The 12,647-nt window shown below is 38.6% G+C and overlaps 1 protein-coding gene across 2 annotated transcripts in view; it reads right to left on the reverse strand.

The window, feature by feature from the left end:
- The window catches only part of FGD4 (FYVE, RhoGEF and PH domain containing 4), a 201,020-nt gene continuing 188,373 nt past the window's right edge, over nt 1-12,647 (reverse strand). The window contains exons 15-18 of one of the 2 annotated variants that reach the window (XM_045184329.2): nt 10,408-10,548; nt 7,600-7,740; nt 6,008-6,185; nt 1-148 (exon numbers count right to left, since the gene is read on the reverse strand). In XM_045184329.2, coding sequence (XP_045040264.2) covers nt 123-148; nt 6,008-6,185; nt 7,600-7,740; nt 10,408-10,548 — 486 coding nt within the window. In that variant the 3' untranslated portion in view covers nt 1-122. Of the gene's footprint in view, nt 149-485; nt 6,186-7,599; nt 7,741-10,407; nt 10,549-12,647 lie in introns of those variants that run through there. The other variant, XM_024575654.3, reaches the window with a different exon arrangement.

Consider the following 12,647-nt stretch of genomic DNA (forward strand, 5'->3'; position numbering starts at 1 on the left):
ATGAATGGGAGTGTTATGTTGTTAGTGGAGGCAGTTGGAATCCAAGATACCATGCATGGTCAAACGAGACCGTGGTCTTTGCTGAGATTTGAGCGAAGACTTTAACTTGGCAGAGGCGTTAATCACGCAGACCTCTGGGGGAGGAGTGCTGCAAGAGGAGGGAAAAGACAGTACTGTGTGTTACAAGGCTGGAGGGCAGTTGGCTTGGTTAAGGAAAAGCAGGAAGACATGTACAGGGTGGTGGGGGGGAAATATATTGTGAAGCCACAACAAGGACTTTGGCTTTGATTCTGAGTGAAATGGGAGCCCCTATAGGGACTGGGGTAGAGAAGCAACATGATCTGACTTCTGTTTTAACAGATTCCCCGGGCTTCATATTTGACTGTGGGAACGGGGGGGGGGGGGTGAGCCAACCAATAAGCCGGCCAAAATTGGTGACCTGAACATATATAATCCTGAATGAAATAACATCCAAGTCTTTAGAGTTCATTTGAAGATGTATTTATTTACAAGATACAAATGTTTAATATTTAATGGGAATTAAAGTGCTTAATTTTACAACATTTCCAATTCTCTGCTTTTATGACCAAATATACATATGTTACACAATATGTACACTATCTGCAGGTATTTTACACATATAGCTAGAAAAGAAAAATTACTTTTGTGTATACTTTTTCACATTTGAGTTAACTCTAAAATTCTTACATACCATTTCAAACTGATCAGTCAACAATTCAAAGCCCAGGTAACACTTATTCAAAAATATCAGTCAACTGTCACTCACAAAATGAAATGCTAGTTTGGTAAAACAAAAACGAAAAACGGTTTTATATACAGACATGATTGCTAATGAAGGGAGACCCCCCCAAGCGATACATTCCAACATCCATATAATGTGTAATATATGATGCAATTCTGCCATCATAGTGGTCCCTACAGAATATTATGTTTCTCCCCAAACCTACATATATATCACTATGTATTTGGTACTGACTTATTAAAATACGCTACAATGAGATTTCTTGATTTCATTTATCACTAATTCTACCTAATCTCACTAATTCAATCTATAATGCATTTTAAAAAGGCATGACCGTCATGTAACTCAGGGACCCAACAAGTTCAAAACGACCTTGTAGAAGTCATGTGCTCGTCCATCTCAAAACACGAAAAAGACACTACACTCTGCCACGTATTCAGCGCAGAAAGGAAAACGCTATGATGAACTTTACAGGGATTTTTTTTTTTTACTTCAGTAAACAGTGCCCAAAATGACCCAATAGAATGAAATTATTTTTTTTAAGCCTAAAGGAAAAAGGCAGTAATGACAAGATACTGATGATGTAATTTAGAGGCCAAGGTAAAAGGCCTGGGTGCAATAAATCCCACCCATATGCAATTACATAGATTTATATCCTATAGTTTATGTCCCTTCTGTATTTTGCTCTTATCTCAACACACAGTGCTCAATCTGGAGACCAGCAGTCTCCTTCCGTCCACCTCTCCGTTCGTTCCTGCGTGTTTTGGTTCCTCATTTTACCCCTCTCTACCCTACCAGTAACGAAAGCAACATTATCATCTCATGACACAATTATGGGCATAAATAAGTATGAATTACATTACAAATCCATGTGAATAATTTATGTTAAAATATTTAAACTGAAAAATGTTTCTACAAAAATTTCTTTTCTATGAAGAAACAGAATTGGAATTCAACAGTATTTTTACATATATACATATACTCAGAAATTCACAGAGAGGGTTTTAAAAGTAGATCTAGTGGTCTTTATATATCATATGCATATTTTTCAAATCTGGAGAATCTCTAGTAGATAGTAATATGAAAATAAAAAGCAGTTGGATACAATTAAAACTGAATGAGAATAAAGAAATATGGTCCACCTACAGATGTCAATACAGCCCTAAGAATAAGACCTGGTTAGCCACAGTTTTTATAGTAATACATTCTTGAAGAATACAAAATTTAAGAATGAAAACATTAAGACATTCTTGCCCTTTGAATTAATTTTAGCTTATATATACCATGTGCTTAACCTTAGACCCGCTCACACGAACATCATGTGACGCAGGCCATGTTCATTATAACCTCCTGTTCTGCATTATAGCAAAGATAACTGCAAAAAATAAGACCTTTGTTCCCTAGAAGTTTATTTCCTCCTGTTGGTGCCTTTTCCTCAGCATGGATCCAGCCCAGAAAGATCATTATCAGAGTTATCACAGACAATATGCTCAGAATAAGAACTTAAGGCTTTGAATAAAGATGAGATCTAAAATTTAAAGAGAATAAAACACCCTGTTCCACAAAGTAGACAAGAAGAAGTAAGACATTATTGTGAACTCGCAGAAGTATTTTTGATCTAAGATTTTTAGAAGGCATCACTGAATCCTTAACAACCCTGCAGTACTATGAAGTTTGTAGTTTTGTGTTTTTAGGACTACAGCAAGTACTCTTTAAAAACATTCAATGTGTATCTATAGATGGGGACGGGGCACATTTAAAAAGGCTAGTTCTTTACAAAATTCAGTAATTTTCAAAAACTGGGGGATTAAAAATGGGGGCAGGTTACGGCGAAGAGGAGCGCACCCACCTGGATGTGATTAAGCGCCGTACAAAACGAAATGCCGCTGGCAGAGTAGTGCAGGTGCGCTTTCGTGTCTTCACATCCACGCCCGTTGCAAAAGTAAAATGATCCCGGTAGCTATCTGAACCCAAGGAATTATGCCTGCTCCTCACCCACACTTTCCCTTCCCTACACTGAGCAGCGAGTCACACTGTCACTTCTAGGAGTTCATTCCCTATGTCCTGTGGCTAGGGGCACTCACGTTAAAATTTCAGTATAAAACACACCCTGAAGAGTTTTATTGCTTGCATACCCAACAGCACTGTAGATGCCACTGTCACAGAAGTAAGTGGCTGGTGGCGTTTTCATTATTAAAACCTGGAGATCAGTCTGCACTACATTTCCTACCTAATATCCCAAAAGGGAGATGTTCAGTAAAGCAAAATTTATGTTAAAAAATTTGGAATGTTCTATCATGAACTGCAGTTTTTAGCAAAGAAGTATACATTTTTTAATTTGGAAGAAGGGCACTTTAAAGAAAGGACAACTTGGAAAGCACCAAATTAGAGAAAATAAATAATAACACTCATATGGAATGTTGGTTTTAATGGGAAAGCAACCAATTACTTTTTCAGGTTAAGTCTATCAGGGCTGCTCACGTGTCCCAGAAAGCAAAGGACATAGATGACTCTTGTAATCAGTCATGCTTTGGGGGTTTTGGTTTAGCTGAGTGCTCACTAAACGGCTGGCTGACTGCGAGTATCCCTTTGCCTTTCCCCAAGTAAAAGCATTGGTGACTCTAACAAAAAGACAGGTGAGGCTGCTTCATCGCTTCTCCTTGTGCTTGGCTAAGAACATGGGGTGGGATGTGAAGATGGTACCTGGAGAATCAGAAATTCCCTTCTTATAACAGAATTGATTAAATTAGGGATAATTAGAGATAACATTTTTTTATCAAATTAGAGATAACATTAAGAGCATAATAATAAATATTCTCTTCGTGAGTATTCTTTCAATAATTAAGTTAAATAACACAGATATTTACTGAGCCCACACTGTCCACATTACTTCCACTGCAGGAGAGGAACTTAGCGATCGGGAAAGTACAGTCTCCCTGCTGTTCAACACAGTTTTCAGAAATAATCTAGCCCATAAATCTTCTAATTGGCCCTTACATTTCCACTGTTCTATCCACATTTACAAAAGTCATCTTCCCCTGATAACCCTTCTACATTTTTATTGCTTCTCTCTTCTTGAGAGTAAGGAAACCAAAGCATCATCTATAGCTACAATTTAACCTTCTCAGTAACACCCATGAACACAATGTTGTACACACACACACACACACACACACACACACAGTGGGCAACTAGAAAAGAGAAGCAACGTAAAATATTTCTAAGTCTGTCCCTGATTTAATAGAAAGAAGTTACCTTTAACTCTTTTTGGCTCCAAGTATTTGGTTTAGTGGAAATGATCACAGCTGGTATTCCTTTTATGGAGGAAGGCAACCTAACCATGTGGTTCATCTGCTCCTTTGGGGTGGGGGGAAAATAGGAGCTATTTCCAATTTTCTTTAGAGGATCTAAGTAAATGAGTGAAAATCTCAAATTCTGCGTGAAGCTATTCTACATTTAAGGTGTAATCCCCAAAGGCAGAGGACAGAGAGGTCATTGTTGTGGATTTCTAGACTGATGCATTCAAAGTGATAATATTTGGGGCATAACAGGGTAAGTGAAAAAAAAAAAAAACAGATCGAATTTGAGAAAAGGATTAAGTTAAATAGCCAACTTAATGTGAGATTTTCATCATAACTACAATATAATGAAGAGCAGCCTTCGTCACAAGGAATTACATTTTGTCTATTAAGATTCCCCAGAAGAATAAACGAGAAAAGAATGCTCAGACTCTCTTCAATTATCTTGTACCTTCCCCAAACCTGCCATAAAGCATTGCTTTTCAACATTGTGTTTCCCCTGCTCTTCTTTAGTGAGGTTTAAAGAGTTGAGCATAAACTTCCTTTAATATCCATCCAGCCTCCTCAAACATAGGTTAGCACACATGAATTTTGTTTCACATCTGACAAAGGAACAGGCGCCCACAGTTATCTTAAGTATTAGTTATACACAGACCTCGTTTAACCACACTTAACAGTCTTAGAGAAACAAAAAACAGTGCAGTAAATGTAGTTCCCAGATGTCCCAGTTCTGTGGAAGGTTACGTATCTTGTACAATTCAGGGTTTTGAGAAGATGCTTGTGCATGCTGATATTAACTGTTGTAACAACTAGAGCATTGTACAAGGTGTAATCACCTGTATGACTTTGACCGTCCCAGTGACCAAAACGCACTTCATCTCAGAATAAGCAAGACTGAAGCATTAATTAAACCCTCACCTTATATTTAAATAGAAATTATTAGCACCTTCAAAGAGAGGCACTGTTTTAAATAGGCACAGAACAAAAAATAATAATACTTTAAAAATATGGTTGGAATTCACTAATATATCCCATGCCACATAAATTACTGTTGTTGCTTATTATAAAAATACCAATACCCTTAGATGTCAATCAGTTAAACATAAATCACCAAAAACATTTAAGTTTAGAACACTGTCCAATTCCAAGATAAAACATGCTTTATATTTTAAAAATAAATTAGAGACAAATATGAACCTAAATCTGAAAAGCATGTATAGTATATATATTTATATTTAATACTATATATACATAATTGCTATATACTTAAGATATTTTATTCTTAGGAGTATTTCTACAAAAACAAGTATTATCTTTTCTTAATAAGTCAAAAGTTTGAACCCCAACAATATGCCCTTTTTCTTTTGCTTTAAAAGGACATATGTTATTTATGCAGCTTGAGTTTTATAAACTAAATTAAATAAGTTAATACAATAGCCTAAACTGTACTTGCAACTTCTTAAACTATGGATCTATTTTGGCAACATGGAGGTATATCTTTCAAACTGTTACAAGTCCTACATGTGAAAGAGAAGACACTAAACGATTTCTTAAATGAAAGTAGCCTATTCTAACCTGACAGTGATATAATCACTTAATACTATTTTCTCCAAGACAAAAGTACATATTCAAGAAATAGCTCATTTTAAAAAATGCTCCATTTTCACATTATTTCCAACTTTTATCGGTAGAATGGCTCTGCACATTAATTTCACCAAGAGTACATAAACATAGGAAAATAGTCCCCTAACAGATACCTTTATGAGCCTCTATTTTTCAACATAAAGTGCTAAGAGATGAGTACGGAGAGCTGGGAATGTCTTGAGCTGTGAATCTTGGACCCCCACGTGGGCTGGTATTGGAGTTCAGCATTCTGATTTTTATTTAGGTTCGGGATGATCGTCCAAGGTAGCTGAATGCTCGTTAGGACCCTCTGGCGTCTCACCTGTGACAGCTAGAAAGATGATTTTCAGCCACTTCTGCTTCAGGTCCTCACTGTCCGCAGCAAAGCTGTGCACAGATTTGGACTGGGTCAGTTTGAAACTGTGTGGCAGGTCTGCACTCCTCGGCATGTCGTCCACAACGTAGCCCAGGAGTGGAATGGTGGCCTGGGCTCTGACATCCTAAAGAAAAACCATCGTACATAAGAGTGTGAGATGTATCAGCGTGCTCCACATGTCCCTTTGTGATCTGGCTCCTACTAAATAAACCGCTTTTCCTACCACCGCTGCACACAGACCTGCACTGTGACTCTCCCTGGTCAAAGATGTGATCCAGCAGTAGCACAGCGCCTGTGCATGAGGCCACTGGTAATGTGGACTGAATGAAGTAATGAATGTGAGCTGACACCCAAGTCAGCTAAGATTCACTGACCCAATATTTCCTCTCTGTGAAGGAGCCTACTCAGCTCTTCTTCATTCAGTGAAAAAGGGGAGAAAAGAACAGTCATCTTACTGTATAAAGCCAGCAAATGTTAATGATTCTTTCATTACCAGTTTTATATGGTGTTCCATTCATGCATGCATCAATTTATTTATAGACAGGAAAAGGTTATAGGAAAAACCATGACATAGAATAAAATATATATCTTGGCATTTTAAGTCTATTTCTTTTTTAAAAAAACTTGTATCCTCACGCGAGGTCGTTTTTTCATTGCTTTTAGAGAAAGAGGAAGGGAGAGACAGAAACATCAGTGCAAAAGAGAAGCTTCAATTGGTTGCCTCACGTACGCACCTGGATCAGGAATCAAACCCGCAACCTAGGCATGTGGCCTGACCGGGAATTGAACCCGCAACCTTTCGGTTCTGGAATGACCCTACAATCAAGCTCCAGTGGCCAGAGCTTAAGTCTATTTCTAAAAAACGTTTTACTATCCCTTCATGTAGATATAAGCTAAACGACAACAGGTACATTTACAATTTTGTGTATTTCTGGGCAAATGGATTATTGGTGTAATTGCTATTTGTTTCTTAAGCATTATACAATCCATAGCTCCCAGTGCTGCTCTGCTTAGAAGCTAAACCTGCATGTCTGTCATTCCCACTGGTTTATCTCAGATCCCTGCACACCTGGCTCTCAAACAACTGTTACCAGATACTGTTAATCCAAAGTTGGTTTAAATTCCCCTTCCTCTCATTCCTTCGGGTATCCCTCCATTCAAGGGGGGAGGCAGAAAGGCTTACTATTATTTCCTATCATTAAAAAGGCTCCTCCTTCTTCCTGCTTCTCTCTCTGCTTCAGCCCCTTCTCCCAATGCCACTTCCTAATCAACTCACTTTTTCTTAAACCCACTGAACAGGAACCAGAAAAGGAGAGAACTGACCCACGGGGTGAAGAAATTGTTGGTTGTAAAAGGAATCTACCGGTTTCAGTAAACTTTAAAAATTTTAGTTACTTATTATTTTCCCAGTTATAATGAAACAGTGAAACTGAGCTCTCTTGTTTTATCAAGGAGTGATAGAATTTTGAGTTCAGTGTCTACTCGCCTCCCTCTGTCCCTGTGACCTCTGTCCCTTCAGAAGGACACAGTTTACATACCTGGGGGGCACCGTACATGTACAGCACAAGTGGGTCTTGTTTGGGGATCACACACCAAGCTTTCTGCCAGGGTTTGGACTTCTCCATGTACTGAAGAAAGCTGCACACCACGCTGTTTCCAGATACTTCTGCTGATTCAATCTAGAAGAATATAACGGAAAGAGAGAGAGAGAGTCAGAGTGTGAGAGGGAACACAAAACAGACCGGATAGAGAAGTATTTCAACTTAAAGCAATATTCATTAAAATACGGTGTGTTTCTATAAAATGTCACCTGGGAACACGCAAGAGGCTCATCTGCAATTATTATTGAAACACTCATCTAGATCTATTATTAGCATGGAAAAATAATTAAGTCAATTTTAACTCTCTGTATTACCAGGCCTTGAATTTAAATAAAGTTAAACACGTATTAACTGCTTACTATGCAGGCACTTTTCTTAGCTCACTAAGAAATATATTATTTCATTGAGTCCTCACACCAACACCAAGAAGTCAGGACTGAAGTTCAGAGAGAAAGTAGCTTCCCAATATCACCCACTTACGAGTCGGCATGCTGGGATCTGAGTCTGAATCCAAAGCCTGAACGTTTAACTGCAACGCATACCGACGTCAACTATGTAAGAATGCAGTAACAAAAATGCACATCCTGACCCGTCATCTCTGTTCTGGAACCCGAGATAACTCAAGTTCTACAAATTGCATTCACTGTTTGTAGAGCCACTTACAATTCTCTGCTTTGCTTCCAAATATATAAATCACTGGCTAAAAAGCAAACAAAACCATTTGACCAAATAAAGGTTTTTATTACACACAGTAGGGAAAGCATCAAATCCTCAGTGTCGTCCATTCAACAGTGCTGGTTTGCGAACTGTTTTGTTACTGGTTCAGGATAAACACAGAGGTAAGAGTAAACTTTCATAGCAATTTACTTCGTGATGATACTAAAGTACACGATTGTGTATTTTCCAAAAACACTGAGCTGTGATGGTCTGGAAATAAAACGGGCCCTTCAGCACAGAGCGCTTATGAAGCACTGGCCGGCAAACCACGGCCCACCAGCCCACCACGTGTTGTCCTGCCTGTGAGCATGTACTGCCTGTCAAAGAAAAGCTTTTACAGGTCAATATTTAAAATCAATTTCAAAATAGAGAACACTAACTTTGGATTTCAGTTAAGAGGCATGCTACCTTCCCTTCCCCCTCTAAAGAATTCTATTCTTCTTATTACCATATTTAAACAAATTATACTAAATTATTATATTTTAAATTTTGTCAATAAAAATTTCTGAAAAGTAGTTTTCTCTCTTCTTATAGAAGCAATATTCTCAGTGTTACCTCTTGGCCAGCAAAAATGAAGATAGTTTTTTTTCTGGCCCTTTAAAGAAAAAGTTTGCTGACCCTTGGTCTAGCACATATAATACTAGTTGGCACTAAGCAAGTTTCAAATATTGCATGTGTGTGTGTATATGTGTTAACCTAGTTAAGTAACTGATTTCCCCCTCCCCAAGTACAGGTTTTTCTAGTAAACTACCCAGAGATTTTCATTTCATAGATGCAGCCGGAAACTCACCCCTTACAACAAGTTATCATACTAATTTGGTCTCGTCAGTTGCAGTTGTTGAGTACTGGGCCTGTATTCTTGGGAGCCAGTGAAGCATTTCCTCCCACCCTACCTGAGAAAGCCCCATTTCGGTCTGCCACGCAAGCAACAGCCGTACACCAGAATTCAGAGTTGCACTTTTAGTTCGCAGACCTCCACGTTAACCATACATGAAAGTTGAAGTTCATGATCCTTCTCCTGTTACCCGAAAAGACTTTTGTACACTTACTTATACAGTGTAAATGCTCAATACTCACTGATTCCTAATAAACCATAGAAATGCCAATAGATCAAGTATGTCCACGACTTTTAATCTTGACCTGTTCTTTGCAGACCTCCCGGGCTATCTGAAACTGTTTGCCACAAAGGCCTTATTACATCTTTGGGTGCGGACCTCATTTCAGATACAAGTGCGTTATATAGTTCCCAAGCTTGGGGGTCTGAATGTATTCTAAAACATGAGTCAAATTTACTTGTGAGATTATTTCAATAATATTTCAATGCAGATATAAGATTATTGTCATGTCTATTAAATGATGCTTTTACTTCCATAAGTTGAAAGAGGCTTCAGGTAATAAAGTAATGCTTTAATCTAAATTTTATTTTTAAAGATGTTATTTATTTATTTTTAGAGAGAGGAGAAGGGAGGGAGAAAGAGAGGGAAAGAAACATCAAGGTGTGGTTGCCTCTCACACACCCCCAACTCCCCAGCTGAGGGCCCGGCCTGCAACCCAGGCATGTGCCCTGACTGGGAATTGAACCGCCTACCCTTTGGTTCTCAGTCCAGTGCTCGATCCATTGAGCCACAGCAGCCAGGGCTTTAATCTAAATTTTAATAATTTCATGCAATAGTTTTTCAAAACTAGTATTATGAAACTGAGAGAAAAACTTTACTATTAAAAATAGATACTAATAATTTGGGCATTAGAAAAGATAATAATTAATATGCTAATATTTCATGATAGCTATTTTAACTAAATCAATATATTCACTCTTAAATGCAGAACACTGCCCCTCTTCTTTCTTTAAAACTGAACACGACCTCAAAATTCAGCGATATGGGACAACGTACGACTTGCTCGGCACTCTCCAAATCGTTAAATACTAAGAGAAACAACAAGTGTGTTATTTTTATTCTTCGGGGTTGAAAGACATCTGTGTTTCTCAGATACAAATTTGAAAGACATCCAACATTTACTACTTCATACCTCTAGAATTCCTTTTCTTTTTTTTTCTTCATTGTCTGTGAACCCACTTATTATTTGGTAACAGTCTTTACAAACTTTGCTCAATTTGCCGCCATCATACTCCAGCTGAGCTTTGTAATCAGAACACTTCCAGCAAACCACCTCAAAGGAGAAAAGGTAAGGAGAGTGAATAAGCACACTGAAAGAACCACAGGATTTAAGCCACAAACATTTATAATGATCATAAGTGAAAAAGAGCTATATATAAGAAGCAAATTTTTATGACACTAAGAATATCCCCATGAACATGTGGACTACTGGCCATGGTATTACAATGCTGTTGGTGATGGGCTATGCTTGTCCACCCTTTCCTTTCCGACCGCTAAAGGCAGGAGATCGTCAAAGGTGTGATCCAGACCTTTCCTCTTCCCGCCTCTAGAGGTCCCATCGATATCTTCCCAAAATGAACTCGTGATCTCCCCTGCCCTCAGCGCTCTCCCTCTCCACCCCAGGTCCCAACCTGTCCCCTCCCTGTGCTCCCTATAGCAGGAGCTCAGCCATCTAACCAGCCACGGCAGGTCAGAAACCCAGGATCGCTCCTGACTCCTCTCCACAGCTCACCCTGAGAGTCATCATATAACAAAGTCCAACTGGGGTTTACCTCCTAAGATAGTTTTTTGATCTGTCCACTTTTCTACATCTTCTTTGTAATCACCCAAGGTCAAGAGTTATCAGTGTCCTAGTCTAGACGATTATAACCTCCTTGTAGCTATCTGACTGGTTGGCCTCCAGGCCTCTACTCCTACATCCCTCTGAGCTATTTTTCAAACAACACCAGACAATCTCTTAAAAATCATAATCTGATATGATTATGGTATGTTTCTCCTCTGTTTAAAACCCTGTGTCTTCCCTTTGCTTTCGATAGTGAACACATTCTTAACCATGGCCTACACGTCCTGCATCATCTGCCCATCTTACCCTCTGTACCTTTGGTGGCACTGGCTTCTAAGCCCCCGAAGTGCTACGCTCCCTCCCTCCTCATCTCTGCTCCATGAGTCAACTGTTGTTCGTCCTTCAGATGCTGAGCCAAAATTTTATTTCCTTAAGGAAGACTCCTCCGACTTCCAGAATAGAGCACGTCTCTCATCACTGTGCTACTGAAGTTCCCGTGCTCCTTTTCACGTACTGATTACAAGTCACGATCGTACACTCGTGGGGTTACTGATCCATGTTTGTTGCCTGACTAGGCTGTAAGCTCTGTGGGGCTGTCCTTGTATATTTTGCTCACCAGCACACAAGAAGCATTTATGGAATGCCAAGGAGTGAATGACTACAATGAAAATACACATTATTTCTTAGTGAACCATATTTTTTCCTAATTACTATAGGGTAATTTTTATTAAAAAAAACAAAAAACAAAAAAACCTCCACTTCAAAAAATTACCTTGCTGCTTCTAGAAGCAAATTTTTCCCCAATTCATAGTGAATGAACTTTATTTATGTAAATGTTAGTAAAACTTTTGATTTAGGTTCACAGTGTATAAAGTTTCACAACAAATATTCATTGTTTTCTCATAATTACAATGAAATTACTAGGATTTAGAATAAGACATGTCTATATCTGTAAATTCCAATTAGCTAATGTCTTATTTTTAAATCATATCATAGTATTTTGATGACCCACATTCAAACACATTTTTGTTTTTTGAACCAAGTATGTCAGTACCTAGAATCACCTCAAGTAAACTCAATGACAGATTTTAAAAAGTCTTACCTTGGGGGGAGAAGATGTTTGCTATCAACTTAAATTTTACTACAAACCTGTCTTGCTGAGTTGCAACTTAGGAAAAGAGGAAGAATAAATCTATAGTGTGACAAAAAAAGAGCTATCAGTAAGAACTGTCGCCCTGACCAGTGTGGCTCAGCGGATTGGGCATCGTCCAGTAAACTGAAAGGCCGGGGGTTTGATTCCCGGTCAGGGCACATGCCTGGGTTGCAGACTAGGTCCCCAGCTGCGAGTGTGCGAGAGTTTACTGATCAACGTCCCTCTCACACATGGATGTTTCTCTCCCTCTCTTTCTCCCTCCCTTCTCCTCTCTCTAAAATAAATAAATAAAATCTCAAAAAAGAAAAGAATAGTTGCAATGAAGCACACTAATAATATATTACATCATTATGCATACCCTTCTCTGTTTATTTGTTGTTTCTTAGAAGGAAGTATATAATCTTCAACTGGGTTTACAGGCCCTCCAAAACCTGCT

Source organism: Desmodus rotundus, chromosome 3 (genome assembly GCF_022682495.2).
Source record: "Desmodus rotundus isolate HL8 chromosome 3, HLdesRot8A.1, whole genome shotgun sequence".
Taxonomy (NCBI): domain Eukaryota; kingdom Metazoa; phylum Chordata; class Mammalia; order Chiroptera; family Phyllostomidae; genus Desmodus; species Desmodus rotundus.